This window comes from Pelodiscus sinensis, chromosome 20 (assembly GCF_049634645.1).
Source record: "Pelodiscus sinensis isolate JC-2024 chromosome 20, ASM4963464v1, whole genome shotgun sequence".
NCBI classification, from domain to species: Eukaryota; Metazoa; Chordata; order Testudines; family Trionychidae; genus Pelodiscus; species Pelodiscus sinensis.
In genome coordinates this window covers 29,434,741-29,456,835 of record NC_134730.1, presented here as the reverse complement: position 1 = coordinate 29,456,835, position 22,095 = coordinate 29,434,741, and the positions used below count along the sequence as shown (strand labels likewise).

General features: G+C 68.2%; 1 protein-coding gene across 1 annotated transcript; it reads right to left on the bottom strand.

Annotated features, from left to right (window-relative positions):
- Positions 1 to 1,464: 1,464 nt before the first annotated feature.
- LOC142819149 (uncharacterized) lies at positions 1,465 to 8,550 on the bottom strand. The gene is made up of 8 exons (XM_075904165.1): positions 8,396 to 8,550; positions 6,677 to 6,852; positions 5,782 to 5,865; positions 3,816 to 3,904; positions 2,954 to 3,139; positions 2,442 to 2,579; positions 2,173 to 2,365; positions 1,465 to 1,841 (listed from the first exon to the last, which is right to left on the bottom strand). Exons 1-8 carry the CDS (start codon positions 8,545 to 8,547, stop codon positions 1,534 to 1,536), a joined length of 1,326 nt encoding a protein of 441 aa, XP_075760280.1. The 5' UTR covers positions 8,548 to 8,550; the 3' UTR covers positions 1,465 to 1,533.
- Positions 8,551 to 22,095: the final 13,545 nt, after the last annotated feature.

The window sequence follows — 22,095 nt, the reverse complement described above, 5'->3', positions numbered from 1 at the left end:
CCCCTGCCCCCCGCAATAAAGGGATTCCACAGCCAGCACTTGTCTGTGGTTGGAGCCACCCGCCCCAGCGGGGCAGCAGCAAGGCCAAAGGCCTGGGGCCCAAGTGGGCGCTTGTCTCCGGCCAGAGGGTGGAAGGGCTGGTTGCAGAGCCCAGGCCTCTCGGGGGAGGGGTTCACAGGCCCCTGCACCCCCTCTGGTCTGGTCCCCTCACGCTTCCCTCCGCCCAGCCACTGGCCCCGAGCCCCGGGCAGCCCCACGGACAGAGCCCCCAGGGAGCCCTGCCTGGCCTCACCCGCGTGCAGAGAGATCTGGGGGGAGCCGAGCTGGGCCCCGCAGGGACCCAGCCAACAGCCCAGGTTCCTCGCTGAGCTGTAGGGACGCGCAGCCTCTCCCAGTGCCCACAGGGAAGGGAGCGTTCAGCCAGGGACTCCATGCCGGCCCCCAGGGGAGCGCTCAGCCGGCCGGCCCCGCCCCACAGGCTCTGCCCACAGCCCAGGGCAGCCCCGGGGCCACAGGTGCCAGGAGGGGGGCAGGGACTCGGTGCCTGGAGGACCCTGAGGGGACTTGGCTGTTGGCTCCAGCACCAAACTGGTGCAAACCTGCTGGGCCAGCAAAGGCTGCGGCGGCCCCTCCAGCCCTGCATCTGGGCAAGACCCCAGAGCCAGCTCCGGGCAGCTGCTCCCCCATCCCCTGGGTGTGGCGGGAGCCCAGAAATCCCAGAGCTGGAGCGCAGCGCTCACCCCACAGCCTGCTGCACCCGGGGCCGGGTCAGCCCGGATTGCCCAGGGGCATTGTGGGAAGAGGGGGGGGGGGGTTGCCAGATTTCAACAAAAATACCGGACACACTTGACATTCCATCACAAGCGACATCCTCTGATTGACAGCACGGGCAGCACCCCCGGCTCCGCTTGTTCCCTGGGCACAGAGCTCCAGTGCCCGACTGGCCGGCTCAAACCGGACACCTGGCAGCCCTGGCAGAGGGGCCACGCGCTGAGCCTCTGGGGGCCGCTGCGTCCCCGGGGCTCTGGAGGCACAGGGAGGAGCTCCAGCTGGGCCGGGTGAGCCGGTGGCTCGGGCAGCCTGGCACAAGTGGGCCGCTGGGCAGGGTAACGCACCGCACAGGCCGTGCGACACCCGCTGCCAGGGGCCCGGCGGCCCCACGCTTCCCAGGTGAGCCCGAGGCTGTGAGGGAGATGCCTGCCCGGCCTCGGCCAGCCAGCACACAAAGGGCCGGGCTCCCCTGTGAGGCTCCCGCCCGCCCCCGGCATCACGCTCCCGCCCGCCCCCAGCATCACGCTCCCGCCCGCCCCCGGCCGGCCCCAGCATCACGCTCCCGCCTGCCCCCAGCCGGCACCAGCACCGCGCTCCCGGCCGCTCCCGCCCGCCCCCAGCCGGCCCCAGCGCCGCGCTCCCGCCCGCCCCCAGCCGGCCCCAGCGCCGCGCTCCCGCCCGCCCCCAGCCGGCCCCAGCGCCGCGCTCCCGCCCACCCCCAGCTGGCCCCAGCGCCGCACTCCCGCCCGCCCCCAGCCGACCCTAGGGCCCGGCGCTGCGCTCCCGCCTGCACTGCTCGGCCACGAACCGCAGCTTGGCGGTGGCCAGCTGGGTGTCCCGTGCGGAGACGTCGCAGTGCCAGACGGCCCGCAGGGAGCGGGCTGCCCAGGGGAAGAGCCGCACGCTGACAGCGCTTCCCGTCGCGGCCACCTCCTCCTCGCTCACGGCCTGCAGGCGCTCACACAGCTCCGCGGGGTGCAGCCAGGGCGCGGCCACCGTCACCAGCACCATATTGGTCTCCACGGCCCGGGGCTCCACGCAGCAGATGGGCGAGTCGAGCTCCCGGACGCCTGGGGAGGACACGGGCCCTTAGGCGCTGGCTGCCCAGCGCCATGGCACAGGGGGCTCCTGGGAACGCGGCTCCCAGGGGGCCAGGCTCTACCCTTGCAGGTGGGAAGGCACCAAGTTTCCCTTCTGACCCCCCGGGAGCTCCAAGCTGGATGGGCCCTGCCCAGGGAGACCAAGGCCGCAGGCCGAGCTCTGGGCACTCGAGGGCCGAGGAGGGGCCAGGACACGGGGCTTATCCCTGAGCTCAGCCCCAGTGCTGCCGCCCAGCGGGGTCCCGCTGCCTCCCGACCCTGCAGCGCTGGCCCCCCACGGGCACAGGGCCCCTGCAGGCACCTTGGGCAAAGCTGCGGGCGTTGTCATGGTCTCTCTGCAGCGTCTCCTCCATGCGCTCCAGGCCCACACGTGCAGCCGCCGCCAGCACCCCCGCCTGGCGCATCCCTCCGCCGAGGAGCTTCCGCACGCGCCATGCCTCCGCCACGAACCCTCGGCTCCCGGCGACCAGCGCCCCGGCCGGCGCACCCAGCCCCTGCGCTGCCAAGAGAGGGAGTCAGAGCCACCGCCACGGGCTGCTGCTGCCCCACAGGAACCGTCTCCGGACACACCTTGGAGAAGCAGAGGGAGACGGAGTCGCAGTGCTGGGCGATCTGAGCCGGGGACACGGCCTGTGCCACAGCCGCGTTCAGCAGCCGCGCCCCGTCCATGTGCACACGCAGCCCGTAGCGCTCGGCCAGCAGGTGCACCTGGGGAGGAGAAAGGTGGGGGGTGGGGCAGCTGGAGGGGAAGCCCCAGAGCTGCCAGAGGCTGGTGTGCTGGACCCCGGGGTCCACGGCAGGCTGCTGTCCAGTCCCACCCAACTCAGCCACTCGGGCTCAGGCAGGGCCCTGCCTGTGGGGCTGCCCCCCCGGCCAGCGAGCCCTGTGATGTGGGGCACCGAGGGCAGCTGGCAGGCAGAGCAGCAGTTGGCTCTTGAACTGCCAGACCAGTAGCCCTGGATGGCGCCTGGGGGCCGGTGACGGGCGGGGCGGAGGCCAGGCGAGAACAGGCCCAGCAGGCAGGCAGTGGGACAGGCATCCCTGGGAACAGCACCCTCGGGTCCCTGTGGCCTGAGACGCACCTCCCTGAGGTAGGCCAGGGGGAGCACCCGGCCTCCTGCGGAGCTGTGGGTGTTCTCCAGGCAGACGAGCGCCGAGCGAGGGTGGTACCGGCTGCCGTGGCCTGCGCGGATTGCAGCCTCCAGCTCGTCGAGGTCCAAGGTGCCATCTGGCAGGTCCTGCAGCACCTGGGAATGGACCCCGGCTACCTGCGCCCGGGACACACGGTGATTGTGGGGAGCCCTGCTCCGGCCTGGGGGCAAACCTCTGACCATGGCTCCCTGCCCAATCCACAAGCCAGGGTCCCTGCCGGCTCTGCCATGGCCTGGTGCCGCCGAGTGTCTCCCCAGGGTGGGGCTGCGCCCGAGCCCCTTTCACAAGCCAAGACAGCCCGAGCCTTGGGGAAGGCCTGCGGCCCAGGGGCCGAGTTCCTGGGCAAAGCCTCCCAGGGAATTTGTCCCCAAGGCTGTGCTGAGCGTGGCCACGGGGGCAGCAGTGACCAGGATTCACCAACCTGCCGTGAGCTGCCGAGAACTCCGGCCCTTGCTGCTCCCCCCCCCCCCCCCAGACACCCCTGCCCCTCCACGGTAGAGCAACGGGCAGCTCCCGAGCTCGGCGCAGGGCAGGGCTGCTGGCCGCGCACCCGCCTGTCCGGGGCAGCAGCCACACGGGGATTCGTTCCTGGGGTTGTGGCCCCACTCCGCCCCTGCTCACGCCAGACACGGCAGCGTGTGGAGCCACCCCCCGCTGGGGAGGCAGGGGCTGCTGCTGGTGCGTTCCCGGCCCCTTCCCGCCGCCCCAGCAGGGTCCGGGCAACTCTCCCCAGTCGGGATCACCACCTGCCCAGCCAACGCTGCCCCGGGGAGGGAGCCAAGCGCCGCGTACCTGCGCAGCCCCTCCCTGCTCGAAGACATGCAGATGGGCCTCCCTCCCGACGAACAGCTGCGCCCCCCGGCGCTGGCAATGGCACATCACTGCACAAGAGAGGGCGGCAGTGAGGCGGGGCAGGCGGGGGAAGGGGAGGCCCTGGACACAGAGCAGCCTGGAGGGGGAGTCGCAAGCTGTGCCATGTGCCTGCCTGTCTCCTGGGAACAGCTGCCACAAAAGCCAGACCCTGACTGAGCCCCCAGAGCCAGGAACTGCCCCCCCCACCGTCACAGAACCGCCTGAAACAGCCCAGCTGCCCCTGAACCACTGGTGTTGCCCTGATCCAGAACACACCCCCCACAGGCTGGGGTGGTATTAGCTGGGATCTCCCCCCCCCACAGTGCCCCTGCTGGGCTAGGCTGGGCTGGAGTAGCCAGAGACGCCCCCATCACTGCTTCCGACCCCCCCGCTCAGCGCCCCCTGCTGTAGCCAGGGACTCCCCATCGCTGCTTCCGACCCCCCCCGCTCAGCGCCCCCTGCTGTAGCCAGGGACTCCCCATCACTGCTTCCGACCCCCCCCGCTCAGCGCCCCCTGCTGTAGCCAGGGACTCCCCATCACTGCTTCCGACCCCCCCGCTCAGCACCCCCTGCTGTAGCCAGGGACTCCCCATCACTGCTTCCGACCCCCCCGCTCAGCGCCCCCTGCTGTAGCCAGGGACTCCCCATCACTGCTTCCAACCCCCTGCTCAGCGCCCCCTGCTGTAGCCAGGGACTCCCCATCACTGCTTCCAACCCCCTGCTCAGCGCCCCCTGCTGTAGCCAGGGACTCCCCATCACAGCTTCCGCCCCCCCCCGCTCAGCGCCCCCTGCTGTAGCCAGGGACTCCCCATCACTGCTTCCGCCCCCCCCGCTCAGCACCCCCTGCTGTAGCCAGGGACTCCCCATCACTGCTTTCGCCCCCCCCCCCCCGCTCAGCACCTCCTGCTGTAGCCAGGGACTCCCCATCACTGCTTCCACCCCCCCCACACCACCCCCTGCTGTAGCCAGGGACTCCCCCATCACTGCTTCCGCCCCCCCCCCGCTCAGCGCCCCCTGCTGTAGCCAGGGACTCCCCATCACTGCTTCCACCCCCCCCCCCACACCACCCCCTGCTGTAGCCAGGGACTCCCCCATCACTGCTTCCGCCCCCCCCGCTCAGCGCCCCCTGCTGTAGCCAGGGACTCCCCATCACTGCTTCCACCCCCCCCCACACACCACCCCCTGCTGTAGCCAGGGACTCCCCCATCACTGCTTCCGCCCCCCCCACTGTAGCCAGGGACTCCCCCATCACTGCTTCCGCCCCCCCGCTCAGCACCCCCTGCTGTAGCCAGGGACTCCCCATCACAGCTTCCGCCCCCCCCGCTCAGCACCCCCTGCTGTAGCCAGGGACTCCCCATCACAGCTTCTGCCCCCCCCCCACCCCCTGCTGTAGCCAGGGACTCCCCATCACTGCTTCCGCCCCCCCCACACCACCCCGTGCTGTAGCCAGGGACTCCCCCATCACTGCTTCCACCCCCCCCACACCACCCCGTGCTGTAGCCAGGGACTCCCCCATCACTGTTTCCATCCCCCCCCACACCACCCCGTGCTGTAGCCAGGGTCTCCCCCATCACTGCTTCCGTCCCCCCCCGCTCAGCACCCCCTGCTGTAGTCAGGGACTCCCCCATCACTGCTTCTGTCCCCCCCCACACCACCCCCTGCTGTAGCCAGGGACTCCCCCACCACCACTCCTGCCTCCCCACAGCGCCCCCTGCTGGGCCAAGCTGGAGTAGCCAGGGACTCCCCCATCACTGCTCCTGCACCCCACAGTGCCCCCTGCTGGGCCAGGCTGGGCTGGAGCAGACACACTTCCCTGCCCGCGGCCGTCAGTAGCCACGTGCCTCGCTGCTGTGCTATGGTTCTCCCAGCCAGCCCCTGCCGAGCGGCCTGCCCACCCCCGGCTCACCGGAGATGAGGTTTGCCATGGTCGATGTTGGCACAAACAAAGCCTCCTCCATTCCTAGGAGCTGGGCGGCCACGCGCTGCAGCTCTGCGTGGGAAGAGTCACAGGTCTGCGCGTGAGGGAGAGGCCTTAGCACAAGGGCCAGCCTCCCACCCTACGTGGGGCAGCTCACAGCCTCGCTGTGCTCGGTGGGGGGCGGGAACAGGGCACAGAGCGGGAGGGTCCCTGCTGCCCTGGAGCCCTCCCGCTGGGCCGAGCCCCAGTGCATGGCCCCTGTGCACTTGTGGGCGATTTGCTCCAGGCTCGGGATCCTGCAGAAGGGTGGGGCAGGGGGTTGGTCTGCTCCGGAACAGGCTTTGAAAGTGCCCCAGGAAGCCCCTGCAGAGGCAGCCCCGCCCACTGGAGTGTGGGGGAGGGAAGCCCGAGTTCCCAGACCCATCGGGACCTGTTCCTGGAAGCTGATGCCCCGCCCCTTTGGGCTACACACCTGCCCTCCCCCGGCTCCTCCGCCCCGTGTGGCTTGGGACCCCCACAGCCGCTGCCGCTTTCTTGCCCCGCTTGTGACCCGCACGGGGAGGGCTGGGCTGGAGCAGACACACTTCCCTGCCCGCGGCCGTCAGTAGCCACGTGCCACGCTGCTGTGCTATGGACGAGCCCCGCAGGTTCTCCCAGCCAGCCCCTGCCGAGCGGCCTGCCCACGCCCCGGCTTCGGGGCTGGGCCGGGGTGTCTGCGGGAGAAGGGCCAAGGCTGCAGTGCCGTGGAGCTAGGGCAACCTGCGCTCTCTGGCTCCGAGGGGTGCCCCAGCCCCAGGGCAGCGCGGCCTGTCTGTGACCAGGCGTGGGCAGGTCCCACGGGCTGCCGTGGCTCACACACCACAAGGCTGCTCCCAGGCCTCACCATTGACCGTCGGGTCCTCCCCATAGTCGTCATCCCCCACCTCGGCCTGGGCCATGGCCTGTCTCATCTCCGGGCTGGGCCTGGTCACCGTGTCGCTGCGCAGATCCACCACGTGGGGCTGCGCCCCCCCGGCTGCTTGGTGCCGGCGGCGAGGGGCCGGCGGAGAGCACAGCCAGCTGGGCAAGAAGGGCCGGCAAGGCACGGTGTGAGTCTGGCTAGGCCGGGCCCGTGCTCCCCGCGTCCAGGGCGCCTCCCCCCGTGCCAGGTACCCCCCCCCCCCCCGCATTCCCCTGGGCCTGGGACACCCCCACGCACCCCTCCGGGCCTGGGACACCCCCCCTGGGCCAGGGACACCCCCACACACCCCTCCGGGCCTGGGACACCCCCCCTGGGCCAGGGACACCCCTCCACACCCCTCCGGGCCAGGGACACCCCTCCGGGCCAGGGACACCCCCCCTGGGCCAGGGACACCCCTCCGGGCCAGGGACACCCCCCCGGGCCAGGGACACCCCCACACACCCCTCCGGGCCTGGGACACCCCCCCGGGCCAGGGACACCCCCACACACCCCTCCGGGCCTGGGACACCCCCCGGGCCAGGGACACCCCCACACACCCCTCCGGGCCAGGGACACCCCTCCGGGCCAGGGACACCCCCCCTGGGCCAGGGACACCCCCCCGGGCCAGGGACACCCCCACACACCCCTCCGGGCCTGGGACACCCCCCCGGGCCAGGGACACCCCCACACACCCCTCCGGGCCTGGGACACCCCCCCGGGCCAGGGACACCCCCACACACCCCTCCGGGCCAGGGACACCCCCCCTGGGCCAGGGACACCCCTCCGGGCCAGGGACACCCCCCCGGGCCAGGGACACCCCCACACACCCCTCCGGGCCTGGGACACCCCCCCGGGCCAGGGACACCCCTCCACACCCCTCCGGGCCAGGGACACCCCCCCTGGGCCAGGGACACCCCCCCGGGCCAGGGACACCCCTCCGGGCCAGGGACACCCCCACACACCCCTCCGGGCCTGGGACACCCCCCCGGGCCAGGGACACCCCCACACACCCCTCCGGGCCTGGGACACCCCCCCGGGCCAGGGACACCCCTCCACACCCCTCCGGGCCAGGGACACCCCCCCGGGCCAGGGACACCCCTCCACACCCCTCCGGGCCAGGGACACCCCCCCTGGGCCAGGGACACCCCTCCACACCCCTCCGGGCCAGGGACACCCCCCCGGGCCAGGGACACCCCCCCGGGCCAGGGACACCCCTCCACACCCCTCCGGGCCAGGGACACCCCCACACACCCCCCCGGGCCAGGGACACCCCCCCGGGCCAGGGACACCCCTCCACACCCCTCCGGGCCAGGGACACCCCCCCGGGCCAGGGACACCCCCCCACACACCCCCCCGGGCCAGGGACACCCCCCCGGGCCAGGGACACCCCCACACACCCCCCCGGGCCAGGGACACCCCCCCGGGCCAGGGACACCCCTCCACACCCCCCCGGGCCAGGGACACCCCCCCGGGCCAGGGACACCCCCCCGGGCCAGGGACACCCCTCCACACCCCTCCGGGCCAGGGACACCCCCCCGGGCCAGGGACACCCCCCCACACACCCCCCTGGGCCAGGGACACCCCCCCGGGCCAGGGACACCCCCCCGGGCCAGGGACACCCCCCCACACCGCTCTGGGCCAGGGACACCCCCCCCCACGCACCCGTCGGCCGGGCCGGGGCCTGCCCGCGTGCAGGGGGGCGGGGCCGCGGGGCGCAGGGGGGCGGGGGGCCGCGGGCAGAGCGAGCGGCCCACGCGAGCCAGCCCCAGCCGCAGCATCGCCCTCCACGTACTCGGGACTACAGCGCCCAGCATGCATTGCGGCACCAGGCCGTTCCGCGCGAGGCATGCCGGGAACTGCGGTGCCCTGCCTAGCCGGGGATGGAACCCGCCCCAGAGGGCGTGGCCAGGCGGTGCCCCGCCCCCAAAGTTGACTTTTTCCCGCTCTCCCCCCCCCTCCCCCTCCCCCGCCCAGTTCACAGCTGGGCTGGGCCCACGTGGGGCTCGTCCCGTCCCAGGCCGGCCCAGGTTTGTTAGGGGGCTGGTTTCTTGCAGCCGTGGGGCGCCAGGCCGGGGTCTGAGCGGTGCTAGCTCGGCCCTCGCGGGCCACAGCCCCCTGCTTGGCCATGTTTGTCCTGGGGAGGTTTGCCCATGGCAGGGGTCGGGTGGGCGCGCTGCCAGTTCCTGGTCCCGGGGACGCGTTGCATGCCCCTTGCGGTGCTCTGCCCAGCTGTGACCCCCGCCTTTTACCAGCATCACGCCCAGCGGGGAGGGGAACGTCTCTGCCCCAGACCGTGTGTCCAGCCCCATCCAGCAGGTGTGCTTGGCGCCGGGGGCCGTGTGCAGGGCTGTGTCTGTGCACACACAGGTGTGCTTGGCGCCGGGGGACCGGGTGCAGGGCTGTGTCTGTGCACACACAGGTGTGCTTGGCGCCGGGGGACCGGGTGCAGGGCTGTGTCTGTGCACACACAGGTGTGCTTGGTGCCGGGGGACCGGGTGCAGGGCTGTGTCTGTGCACACACAGGTGTGCTTGGTGCCGGGGGACCGGGTGCAGCGCTGTGTCTGTGCACACACAGGTGTGCTTGGTGCCGGGGGACCGGGTGCAGGGCTGTGTCTGTGCACACACAGGTGTGCTTGGTGCCAGGGGACCGGGTGCAGGGCTGTGTCTGTGCACACACAGGTGTGCTTGGTGCCGGGGGACCGGGTGCAGGGCTGTGTCTGTGCACACACAGGTGTGCTTGGTGCCAGAGGACCGGGTGCAGGGCTGTGGCTGTGCACGCACAGGTGTGCTTGGTGCCGGGGGACAGGGTGCAGGGCTGTGTCTGGGCACACACAGGTGTGCTTGGTGCTGGGGGACCGGGTGCAGGGCTGTGTCTGTGCACACACAGGTGTGCTTGGTGCCGGGGGACCGGGTGCAGGGCTGTGTCTGTGCACACACAGGTGTGCTTGGTGCCGGGGGACCGGGTGCAGGGCTGTGTCTGTGCACACACGGGTGTGCTTGGTGCTGGGGGACCGGGTGCAGGGCTGTGTCTGTGCACACACAGGTGTGCTTGGTGCCGGGGGACCGGGAGCAGGGCTGTGTCTGTGCACACACGGGTGTGCTTGGTGCTGGGGGACCGGGTGCAGGGCTGTGTCTGTGCGCACACGGGTGTGCTTGGTGCCGGGGGACCGGGTGCAGGGCTGTGTCTGTGCACACACAGGTGTGCTTGGTGCCGGGGGACCGGGTGCAGGGCTGTGTCTGTGCACACACAGGTGTGCTTGGCGCCGGGGGACCGGGTGCAGGGCTGTGTCTGTGCACACACAGGTGTGCTTGGTGCCGGGGGACCGGGTGCAGGGCTGTGTCTGTGCACACACAGGTGTGCTTGGGGCCGGGGGACCGGGTGCAGGGCTGTGTCTGTGCACACACAGGTGTGCTTGGCGCCGGGGGACCGGGTGCAGGGCTGTGTCTGTGCACACACGGGTGTGCTTGGTGCCGGGGGACCGGGTGCAGGGCTGTGTCTGTGCGCACACGGGTGTGCTTGGAGCCGGGGGACCGGGTGCAGGGCTGTGTCTGTGCACACACAGGTGTGCTTGGTGCCGGGGGACCGGGTGCAGGGCTGTGTCTGTGCACACACAGGTGTGCTTGGTGCCGGGGGACCGGGTGCAGGGCTGTGTCTGTGCACACACAGGTGTGCTTGGTGCCGGGGGACCGGGTGCAGGGCTGTGTCTGTGCACACACAGGTGTGCTTGGCGCCGGGGGACCGGGTGCTGGGCTGTGTCTGTGCACACACAGGTGTGCTTGGCGCCGGGGGACCGGGTGCAGGGCTGTGTCTGTGCACACACAGGTGTGCTTGGCGCCGGGGGACCGGGTGCAGGGCTGTGTCTGTGCACACACAGGTGTGCTTGGCGCCGGGGGACCGGGTGCAGGGCTGTGTCTGTGCACACACAGGTGTGCTTGGCGCCGGGGGACCGGGAGCAGGGCTGTGTCTGTGCACACACAGGTGTGCTTGGCGCCGGGGGACCGGGAGCAGGGCTGTGTCTGTGCACACACAGGTGTGCTTGGCGCCGGGGGACCGGGTGCAGGGCTGTGTCTGTGCACACACAGGTGTGCTTGGTGCCGGGGGACCGGGTGCAGGGCTGTGTCTGTGCACGCACAGGTGTGCTTGGCGCCGGGGGACCGGGTGCAGGGCTGTGTCTGTGCACGCACAGGTGTGCTTGGCGCCGGGGGACCGGGTGCAGGGCTGTGTCTGTGCACGCACAGGTGTGCTTGGCGCCGGGGGACCGGGAGCAGGGCTGTGTCTGTGCACGCACAGGTGTGCTTGGTGCCGGGGGACCGGGTGCAGGGCTGTGTCTGTGCACACACAGGTGTGCTTGGTGCCGGGGGACCGGGTGCAGGGCTGTGTCTGTGCACACACAGGTGTGCTTGGTGCCGGGGGACCGGGTGCAGGGCTGTGTCTGTGCACACACAGGTGTGCTTGGTGCCGGGGGACCGGGTGCAGGGCTGTGTCTGTGCACACACGGGTGTGCTTGGTGCCGGGGGACCGGGTGCAGGGCTGTGTCTGTGCACGCACGGGTGTGCTTGGTGCCGGGGGACCGGGTGCAGGGCTGTGTCTGTGCACGCACGGGTGTGCTTGGTGCCGGGGGACCGGGTGCAGGGCTGTGTCTGTGCACGCACGGGTGTGCTTGGTGCCGGGGGACCGGGAGCAGGGCTGTGTCTGTGCACGCACGGGTGTGCTTGGTGCCGGGGGACCGGGTGCAGGGCTGTGTCTGCACACACAGGTGTGCTTGGCGCCGGGGGACCGGGTGCAGGGCTGTGTCTGTGCACACACAGGTGTGCTTGGCGCCGGGGGACCGGGTGCAGGGCTGTGTCTGTGCGCACACAGGTGTGCTTGGCGCCGGGGGACCGGGTGCAGGGCTGTGTCTGTGCACACACAGGTGTGCTTGGTGCCGGGGACCGGGTGCAGGGCTGTGTCTGTGCACACACAGGTGTGCTTGGCGCCGGGGGACCGGGTGCAGGGCTGTGTCTGTGCACACACAGGTGTGCTTGGCGCCGGGGGACCGGGTGCAGGGCTGTGTCTGTGCACACACAGGTGTGCTTGGCGCCGGGGGACCGGGTGCAGGGCTGTGTCTGTGCACACACAGGTGTGCTTGGCGCCGGGGGACCGGGTGCAGGGCTGTGTCTGTGCACGCACAGGTGTGCTTGGCGCCGGGGGACCGGGTGCAGGGCTGTGTCTGTGCACACACAGGTGTGCTTGGCGCCGGGGGACCGGGTGCAGGGCTGTGTCTGTGCGCACACAGGTGTGCTTGGCGCCGGGGGACCGGGTGCAGGGCTGTGTCTGTGCGCACACAGGTGTGCTTGGCGCCGGGGGACCGGGTGCAGGGCTGTGTCTGGGCACACACAGGTGTGCTTGGCGCCGGGGGACCGGGTGCAGGGCTGTGTCTGTGCGCACACAGGTGTGCTTGGCGCCGGGGGACCGGGTGCAGGGCTGTGTCTGGGCACACACAGGTGTGCTTGGCGCCGGGGGACCGGGAGCAGGGCTGTGTCTGTGCACACACAGGTGTGCTTGGCGCCGGGGGACCGGGTGCAGGGCTGTGTCTGGGCACACACAGGTGTGCTTGGTGCCGTGGGACCGGGTGCAGGGCTGTGTCTGGGCACACACAGGTGTGCTTGGCGCCGGGGGACCGGGTGCAGGGCTGTGTCTGGGCACACACAGGTGTGCTTGGTGCCGTGGGACCGGGTGCAGGGCTGTGTCTGTGCACACACAGGTGTGCTTGGTGCCGGGGGACCGGGTGCAGGGCTGTGTCTGGGCACACACAGGTGTGCTTGGTGCCGGGGGACCGGGTGCAGGGTGTGACGGCGCGTTGGGGGTTCCCCGTCTCCTGCACCCCGAAATGGCACAAACAGACTGCACCAGCCAGTGGAATTGAGGGTGGTTTATTGCTCCTCCAGCACAGCGCAGCACAGATGTAATCTGGTTACAGGAACTGGGCTAGGATGCCTCAGGCCCCCTTGAGATGGGGGAGACTGGGCCCCTAAACTCCAGCCCCTTCCCCTAGGCTCTCCTCCATGCCCTCCGACAGCCAGCAACCAACTCACTAACTTCCAGCCCTGCCCCCAAGCCAAGGCAGCATCCACCTTCCTTTGTTCCTCTCCATGGGGGGTGTCTGGCCACTGGTTTGCATAGTGACTCATCCTGTTGTGCTGGGTCGTGGTACCCACGGCAGCCAGTGGGGGTTCCCCCAGAGCCAGCAGCATAGAAACCAGCCAGGTACCCCCACTACGTCACACAGGGCTGTGTCTGTGTGCACACACAGGTGTGCTTGGCGCCGGGGGACCGGGTGCAGGGCTGTGTCTGTGCACACACAGGTGTGCTTGGCGCCAGGGGACCGGGAGCAGGGCTGTGTCTGGGCACACACAGGTGTGCTTGGCGCCGGGGGACCGGGTGCAGGGCTGTGTCTGTGCACACACAGGTGTGTTTGGCGCCGGGGGACCGGGTGCAGGGCTGTGTCTGTGCACACACAGGTGTGCTTGGCGCCGGGGGACCGGGTGCAGGGCTGTGTCTGTGCACACACAGGTGTGCTTGGCGCCGGGGGACCGGGTGCAGGGCTGTGTCTGTGCACACACAGGTGTGCTTGGCGCCGGGGGACCGGGTGCAGGGCTGTGTCTGTGCACACACAGGTGTGCTTGGCGCCGGGGGACCGGGTGCAGGGCTGTGTCTGTGCACACACAGGTGTGCTTGGCGCCGGGGGACCGGGTGCAGGGCTGTGTCTGTGCACGCACAGGTGTGCTTGGTGCCGTGGGACCGGGTGCAGGGCTGTGTCTGTGCACGCACAGGTGTGCTTGGTGCCGGGGGACCGGGTGCAGGGCTGTGTCTGTGCACACACAGGTGTGCTTGGCGCCGGGGGACCGGGTGCAGGGCTGTGTCTGTGCACACACAGGTGTGCTTGGCGCCGGGGGCCGGGTGCAGGGCTGTGTCTGTGCACACACAGGTGTGCTTGGCGCCGGGGGACCGGGTGCAGGGCTGTGTCTGTGCACACACAGGTGTGCTTGGCGCCGGGGGACCGGGTGCAGGGCTGTGTCTGTGCACACACAGGTGTGCTTGGCGCCGGGGGACCGGGTGCAGGGCTGTGTCTGTGCACACACAGGTGTGCTTGGCGCCGGGGGACCGGGTGCAGGGCTGTGTCTGTGCACACACAGGTGTGCTTGGCGCCGGGGGACCGGGAGCAGGGCTGTGTCTGTGCACACACAGGTGTGCTTGGCGCCGGGGGACCGGGAGCAGGGCTGTGTCTGTGCACGCACAGGTGTGCTTGGCGCCGGGGGACCGGGTGCAGGGCTGTGTCTGTGCACGCACAGGTGTGCTTGGTGCCGGGGGACCGGGTGCAGGGCTGTGTCTGTGCACGCACAGGTGTGCTTGGTGCCGGGGGACCGGGTGCAGGGCTGTGTCTGTGCACGCACAGGTGTGCTTGGTGCCGGGGGACCGGGTGCAGGGCTGTGTCTGTGCACGCACAGGTGTGCTTGGTGCCCGGGGACCGGGTGCAGGGCTGTGTCTGTGCACACACAGGTGTGCTTGGTGCCGGGGGACCGGGTGCAGGGCTGTGTCTGTGCACACACAGGTGTGCTTGGCGCCGGGGGACCGGGTGCAGGGCTGTGTCTGTGCACACACAGGTGTGCTTGGCGCCAGGGGACCGGGTGCAGGGCTGTGTCTGTGCACACACAGGTGTGCTTGGCGCCGGGGGACCGGGTGCAGGGCTGTGTCTGTGCACACACAGGTGTGCTTGGTGCCGGGGGACCGGGTGCAGGGCTGTGTCTGTGCACACACAGGTGTGCTTGGCGCCGGGGGACCGGGTGCAGGGCTGTGTCTGTGCACACACAGGTGTGCTTGGCGCCGGGGGACCGGGTGCAGGGCTGTGTCTGTGCACACACAGGTGTGCTTGGCGCCGGGGGACCGGGTGCAGGGCTGTGTCTGTGCACACACAGGTGTGCTTGGTGCCGGGGGACCGGGTGCAGGGCTGTGTCTGTGCACACACAGGTGTGCTTGGTGCCGGGGGACCGGGTGCAGGGCTGTGTCTGTGCACACACAGGTGTGCTTGGCGCCGGGGGACCGGGTGCAGGGCTGTGTCTGTGCACACACAGGTGTGCTTGGCGCCGGGGGACCGGGAGCAGGGCTGTGTCTGTGCACACACAGGTGTGCTTGGCGCCAGGGGACCGGGTGCAGGGCTGTGTCTGTGCACACACAGGTGTGCTTGGTGCCGGGGGACCGGGAGCAGGGCTGTGTCTGTGCGCACACACGGGTGTGCTTGGCGCCGGGGGACCGGGTGCAGGGCTGTGTCTGTGCACACACAGGTGTGCTTGGCGCCGGGGGACCGGGTGCAGGGCTGTGTCTGTGCACACACAGGTGTGCTTGGTGCCGGGGGACCGGGTGCAGGGCTGTGTCTGTGCACGCACAGGTGTGCTTGGTGCCGGGGGACCGGGTGCAGGGCTGTGTCTGTGCACACACAGGTGTGCTTGGTGCCCGGGGACCGGGTGCAGGGCTGTGTCTGTGCACGCACAGGTGTGCTTGGTGCCGGGGGACCGGGTGCAGGGCTGTGTCTGTGCACGCACAGGTGTGCTTGGCGCCGGGGGACCGGGTGCAGGGCTGTGTCTGTGCACACACAGGTGTGCTTGGCGCCAGGGGACCGGGTGCAGGGCTGTGTCTGTGCACACACAGGTGTGCTTGGCGCCGGGGGACCGGGTGCAGGGCTGTGTCTGTGCACACACAGGTGTGCTTGGTGCCGGGGGACCGGGTGCAGGGCTGTGTCTGGGCACACACAGGTGTGCTTGGTGCCGGGGGACCGGGTGCAGGGCTGTGTCTGTGCACGCACAGGTGTGCTTGGTGCCGGGGGACCGGGTGCAGGGCTGTGTCTGTGCACGCACAGGTGTGCTTGGTGCCGGGGGACCGGGTGCAGGGCTGTGTCTGTGCACACACAGGTGTGCTTGGCGCCGGGGGACCGGGTGCAGGGCTGTGTCTGTGCACACACGGGTGTGCTTGGTGCCGGGGGACCGGGTGCAGGGCTGTGTCTGTGCACACACGGGTGTGCTTGGTGCCGGGGGACCGGGTGCAGGGCTGTGTCTGTGCACACACGGGTGTGCTTGGTGCCGGGGGACCGGGTGCAGGGCTGTGTCTGTGCACACACAGGTGTGCTTGGTGCCGGGGGACCGGGTGCAGGGCTGTGTCTGTGCACACACGGGTGTGCTTGGTGCCGGGGGACCGGGTGCAGGGCTGTGTCTGTGCACACACGGGTGTGCTTGGTGCCGGGGGACCGGGTGCAGGGCTGTGTCTGTGCACACACAGGTGTGCTTGGTGCCGGGGGACCGGGTGCAGGGCTGTGTCTGTGCACACACGGGTGTGCTTGGTGCCAGGGGACCGGGTGCAGGGCTGTGTCTGTGCACACACAGGTGTGTTTATTCAATTCTAACGATTCCCGTCATGGCAGTAACAGGAAACCGAAGCAGCGACCTTTGTTGCCGGGAACCCTGGCCCAGCCCTGCGTGCAGGAGTCCCGGCCTCGCTACACGGGCGCCTGGGTGGGTAAACTCGCTTTCTGGGCTGGCTGTAAAATCTCCTCCCCTTTGCTCCTCAGCGCTGCAGGGCCCCCGGGCCCCTGACAGCGCCATCATGTGCCATCTGCCTGGCTCAGCAAGGCCGTGTCTGGCGCCACCGTTCTGCCCTGCTCCTGGACATGCCCAGCTCGTGGGGCTGCTGTGCTGAGAGGCGGGTGGCAGTAGGCAGCGGAGGCGCACACACGTGCTTTGCAGATCCAGGCTGGGGGGAGCCCTTTCTCGGGAAGATCCCAGCTAATTCCTGCAGCTGGCTGGGTCAGGGAGGCAGGCTGGGACTTCTGCTGTGCCATGCAGCCTGGGGCCTCCCCCTTGGTCCCTCCGGGGTGAAGGGCCCAGCTGGGAGGACACAGACCAAACGGGGCTTGTGCGGGGGGGGGGGGGGCTCTGTGACTGTTGAGGAGTGGCGGGGAGCAGAACGGGCCTGGGTCTCTCTGCTGGGTCACAGGGACGGGGTCTGGTCCGTGCTGGAGAGAGGTCCCTGCCGTGGCTCAGAGCCCAGCCTGGTGCTGCCGAACTCTGTGCAGGGCCAAGGGCCCGAGCAGGGCTGCACCCCCCACCCCCGTTGGTGCTCTGGTCCATGCCTGGGAGCAGCGTGTGTGTGTGTGGGGGGGGGGGGGGTGAGCCTGGCGCATGGCCCCCAGGGCCCCCCTTCCTCCCGCCAAGGGGATCCCTGCGCAGGAGCCCCCGGCCCTGGTATAGACATTGCACGAGGGGGTAGGAGCGGGAGGGGGCTGCACCCCTGCTTGAAGCGGTTTCCATCATCAGTTCAATGGCTCTCAGCACCCCCTGTGCAAATTGTTCCAGCCCCCCTGCACAGCCATACCCCTGCCCCCTGGGGGCCCCAGAACACCCCCATGGGCAGCTACACACACCTGCCTGTCACCGCGCCCGCCCTTCCCCTCCACCCTTCACCCAGCTGCAGCCTGGGCCACGCGGCCCTATAAAGTGAGCGCCTGAGCCATAAACCCCCCTCCTCGCCCATGGACATTTTTCACACCCAGGGGCCATATGTTAACAGTTTCTCTTTATTTACTGCCTCTGTTTCCTCTTTGTTCCAGTAACTTGTCCTCGAGTCCCAGCCGCCTGCGATTAGGCAGAAAGGCCTCTAATCTCTGCGATCTCATTTACCGGCACTGAGAGCAGCCGCTTCCCGCTACTGGTCCTGGACTTGGGAACGTGTTCAGCTCTGCCTGCGGGCTCCCCTCTCCTCGCCCCACTTCCCCATCCCTCCCTCCGCCTTCCCGGCAGCTTCCTCTGCCAGGAAGCACCAGGCCGGTCAGGCAGCGGCAGGTGAGGGGCTTATCCAGGAAAGGCAGAGGGGTGGCTGGGCTGGGGGCAGGGCGGGAGCAGCAGGGGACAGGGCTCCGGCAACGGCCTTTGGCCGGGACTCGCTCGCCATGGCAGGCTCGCCTAGTCCCACAGGCCTGGCTGGTGCCAGGGGCCACTTGGCTCTGCAGAGCCAGTCCAAGCAGCCCCGGGGCAGGGTGGCGCTAAGCCCTGGCGGTTCTCCTCCAGGACGCAAACCAGGGCAGGACGCCAGGCCGTCGGCCCATGGGAGGGAAGCCCCCCCCCATTTGCTGCGGCAGGCCCAGCGCCAGGGCAGGGGGAGGCCTGGCAGCCAGAGCCACGAGCTGCCCCAGCGCAGGGCTGGCCTGTGGCACGGAGGGAGCACGCCGGGCAGGCGGGCCGGCTGGGGGCAGGGGAGTTGCTAAGGCGCTGCGGTCCCTGCCCGGAGGGGAGCTGGCTGGGGGAGGAGGGCCCAGCCTTGGAGACCCCGGCCCTGCCTGGAGGTAACAGCAGAGGGTCCCCAAGCTCCGAGCCTGTGGTGGCTTTGCTGGGCTCCAGGTGGGGGTAGGGCTGCTCTGCCAGCTGCCCGGATCCCCCACCCCTGCTCAGTCAGGGCCCTGCACACCTGGGCCAGTGTGCCTGGGGACGCCCCGTATCGTTTCTCTGTTGCCGTTCTCTAATCCAGGGCACACCCGCAGCTCGCATCCTGCCTGCAGCTGGGGCCGCCTCCTCTGCAAACAGATACATTGGCATTGGCAACGGTTCAGAGAAGGGCAACAAACGCTGCCGGATTTGGAACGGGTCCCAGGGAGGAGAGGTGAAAAAGACCAGGACTTTTCAGCTTAGAGGAGAGGAGACTTGGGAGAGGACAGAGGTCTATAGAATCATGACTGGCGTGGGAAAAGAGAATAAGGAAAAGTGACTGACTTGTTCCCATCACATAAGAACTAGGGGTCACCCCCATGACATTAATAGGAAGCAGGCTTAAAACAAACCAAAGGAAGTTTTTCTTCACTCAGCGTGCTGTTGGCCTGTGGAACTCCTCGCCCCAGGATGTGGTGAAGATCAGGACTTTAGTTCTTTCTTGAACCTGCTTAGATACATTAATGGAGGTTAGGTCCACCAATGGCTATTGGCCAGGAGAGGTAGGGAGAGTGGCCCTAGCCTCTGTCAGGCTGGGAATGGGTGGCAGGGGAGATGGCTTGGCGATTCCTTGTTGTGCTCACTCCCTCTGGGGCACCTGGCATTGGCCACTGTGGGCAGTCAGGACGCCGGGCTGCATGGACTTTGGTCTGACCCCGTCTGGCTGTTCTGCCCTCTCAGGGCAGCTGCAGGGCGAGTGCCTCCCGGAGGGGGGGGACTGAGGGCTGTGCTGGGGTCTGGCAGCCCGCCCGCTCTGCTGCCACCTGGCCAGTGTCACTGCTGCAGGGGCCAGGGCCTCGGGGGGCTGATGGCCGCAGATCAGCTTTTCCCAAAGGGCGGGGCTCTCTGGGCGGACGTGGGCGTCCCTCTTCTCAGCAGAGCGGGCGGCCTGACCCGGTGACTCCATGGAGCTGCTCAGCCACCGCCTCCTGCCTCCTCCCAGGGCAGAGACGCTTCCCGGGTGGGGCTGGGCTGTGGGTGTCAGTGGAGGGCCTTTCTCCTCCTCCCTGGGACTGTGCCTGGGGGAGGTGGGGGCTCACAGCGTCCTGGCCCCGGGCCGTTCTTGGCGTGGCTGGCTGCATAGGCCGGCTGCGTGGCTAGGGGCGAGTGCCGGGCAGCCCGCGGGCTCTGTGGGTTTGCTGGGGCGTGGGGCAGAGCCCGGGCAGGGCCGAGTTCCTAGCGCAGGAGATCGGGCTGTTGTCTCGCCACACACAGAGACCTCGGGAGGGGATGTCCCCGCGCAGACAGAAGGGCGTTCTGAGCAGCTGGGGGGCGGGGCAGGGCGGGGCTGGGCGGTACCGTACGCTTGAACATATGTTTAACCGGTTAGCCCATGAAATGCGAGTTTACATCCCTAAACAGGAATGGCCTCCAAGCCAAAGTGTGACGGCGCGTTGGGGTCCCCCGCCTCCTGCACCCCCGTAATGGCACGAACAGACTCCCCCAGCCGGTAGAACAGAGGGAGTTCAGGATACAGCACAGCACAGATGGAATCTGGTTCCAGGGCAGGCCTAGGATGCCTCAGCCCCCCTTGATATGGGGGGGTCTGGGCTCCTAAACCCCCCAGCCTGTTGCCTAGGCTGCTTCCTCCATGCTCCCAGACAGAGACTAACCAACTCTCCTCCAGCCCTGCCCCCCAGCCCGGGGCAGCATCCCCCTTCCTTTGTTTCTCTCCCTGGGGGTAGCTGGTCAGACAGGTTCTTAGCCCCCTTTGCATAATGACTCATCCCCTGCCCTGCTGGGCCGCGCTGCAGCCAGTGGGGGTCGCTCACAGCCCCAGCAAGTTACCCCCCACTACATCACACAAAGCCAGTGGGGAAGAATCCCAGCCCCCCAGGCTCTCGCATTCCCCAGCCCCAGGGAGAGTCGCCCCCAGCCTGGCCTCAGGGAGGGGCCAAACTCATCACTGGGGGTATGTCTACACTACCCCGCTAGTTCGAACTAGCGGGGTAATGTATGCATACCGCACTTGCTAATGAAGCCCGGGATTTGAATTTCCCGGGCTTCATTAGCATAAGCGGGGAGCCGCCATTTTTAAATCCCCGCTGCTTCGAACCCCGTGTAGCGCGGCTACACGGGGCTCGAACTAGGTAGTTCGGACTAGGGTCCTATTCCGAACTACCGTTACTCCTCGTGAAACGAGGAGTACCGGTAGTTCGGAATAGGCACCCTAGTCCGAACTACCTAGTTCGAGCCCCGTGTAGCCGCGCTACACGGGGTTCGAAGCAGCGGGGATTTAAAAATGGCGGCTCCCCGCTTATGCTAATGAAGCCCGGGAAATTCAAATCCCGGGCTTCATTAGCAAGTGCGGTATGCATACATTACCCTCCTAGTTCGAACTAGGAGGGTAGTGTAGACATACCCAGAGAGACTCTGGGGAACCAACCCCGGCGCCTGGAGCGCCCGCATGGCACTGCTGTTAGGCCGGGGGATGCTTGGAGCCGGATTCCCAGCCGCCTCTCCGACTTAACACGCTTCCCTGGCTGTAAATACATCCCCTGCAGCACCTGGCTCCACGCGCCGACCTGCTCCCTCCTGTGTCCGTAACACGGCTCGGGCGCTCGAATCTCACCAGCCAGGAGCATTTTCCCACGTTTGAGAACTTCCTCCTTAGCCTCCTCTAACGTTACGTATTGGACTTGCCTGGGCCAGGGGAACCAGTGTTTGAAACCAAACAGGAAATCAAAGCGCAACGGCCCTTTGCTCCACCCGCCCATGGCGAGTCTCCACAGCCGCATCTGCACAGACAATAAAACCAGCTGCTTTGCAGCTATACAGCGCGTCTCCTGGTGCTAAGCAACATGTACGTTCAGAGTCGGATCTTGTCACTCACATCCAGGGGTAGAGAGGTATTTGTCGTCAGCTTCCAGTTCTCCTGGGCAAGGTCCAGACTCCAGATGCCATAATTAATAATAAACCCTCATGATGATAATTACATCAGCACGTCTCGGGGTCCACTCGAAAGCATCTGCTGGGCTGGGTTTGGCCTGCAAGCAGCTTGTCAACTGCCTCAGCTTGACTGGGCCCAAATGGATGATTCGTGGCAAGTAGCTTACAGAAGCTGAAGTAAATACACAGTTGTTGCTCCCCAGCGCTCCATGCCGGCATGAAAGGGGAGACCTAAACTAGTTTCCATTGTGACTGTCATGCAATATTTCTACCTCTTGCCAGTTCCTAATGTTGCCTGGAGCTCACTTATCAAACCAGGCATCGACGCTAGGAACTACATCGCCCTGCCCTGCAGAACTGCCACATGGCAACACAGATGCTGTTTGCTCCTTCTAGGAGCCGATGTCGACTTGAACGTGTTCTTCCAGCCATTGAAACCTGTTACCCAGCTTGATTTTCCAGGTTTCTGTGTCCCTGACCAACCAACAGATGTGGCAGGAGGCACAATCGGAGGAGCCAGCCACTTGACCTGCAGTCATGCAATGTGTTTTTAAGTCTGTAGACTGTTTGGCACATCGCTCCCAGTGGGCTGGCAGGGCCGGGCTGGCTAAGCACGCGCCGTCCATCGCTCAGGTGACAGAACGGAATCGCGAAAGAGCCTTGTGTCAGACGCAACTTTGAACTCAGGTCAGCAGGACGACAACTTTGACCTGCTCATCTACAGGGCCGTTGGGTTTGGTTCTTTCCACTTGAGCCACAGAGTCTTGGCGCTGTTTTGGCTTTGAGATCATCTGTAAGATCCTGGGCTCTGTTGGTCTGTAGCTCATCTACTGTGTCTTCAGTTGTGTTGGTTTCAAGCAAAGCGCCGACTGCAATTGCCAGCCAGTGGGATGGCTCAACTCGTTTGCCTGATTTAGACTTGCCAAGCGCACAGATTGGGCCCAGAATGGAGATGCACTGATTGT

Excerpts from the sequence above, each read along its gene's own strand:
- LOC142819149 (XM_075904165.1), bottom strand. The coding sequence starts at position 8,547 with ATGCTGGGCGCTGTAGTCCCGAGTACGTGGAGGGCGATGCTGCGGCTG. Across the intron at positions 5,866-6,676 it reads GGAGGACCCGACGGTCAATG|AGCTGCAGCGCGTGGCCGCC; the intron begins GTGAGGCCTGGG and ends CTTCCCACGCAG. Across the intron at positions 2,580-2,953 it reads CCCTGGCCTACCTCAGGGAG|GTGCACCTGCTGGCCGAGCG; the intron begins GTGCGTCTCAGG and ends TCTCCTCCCCAG.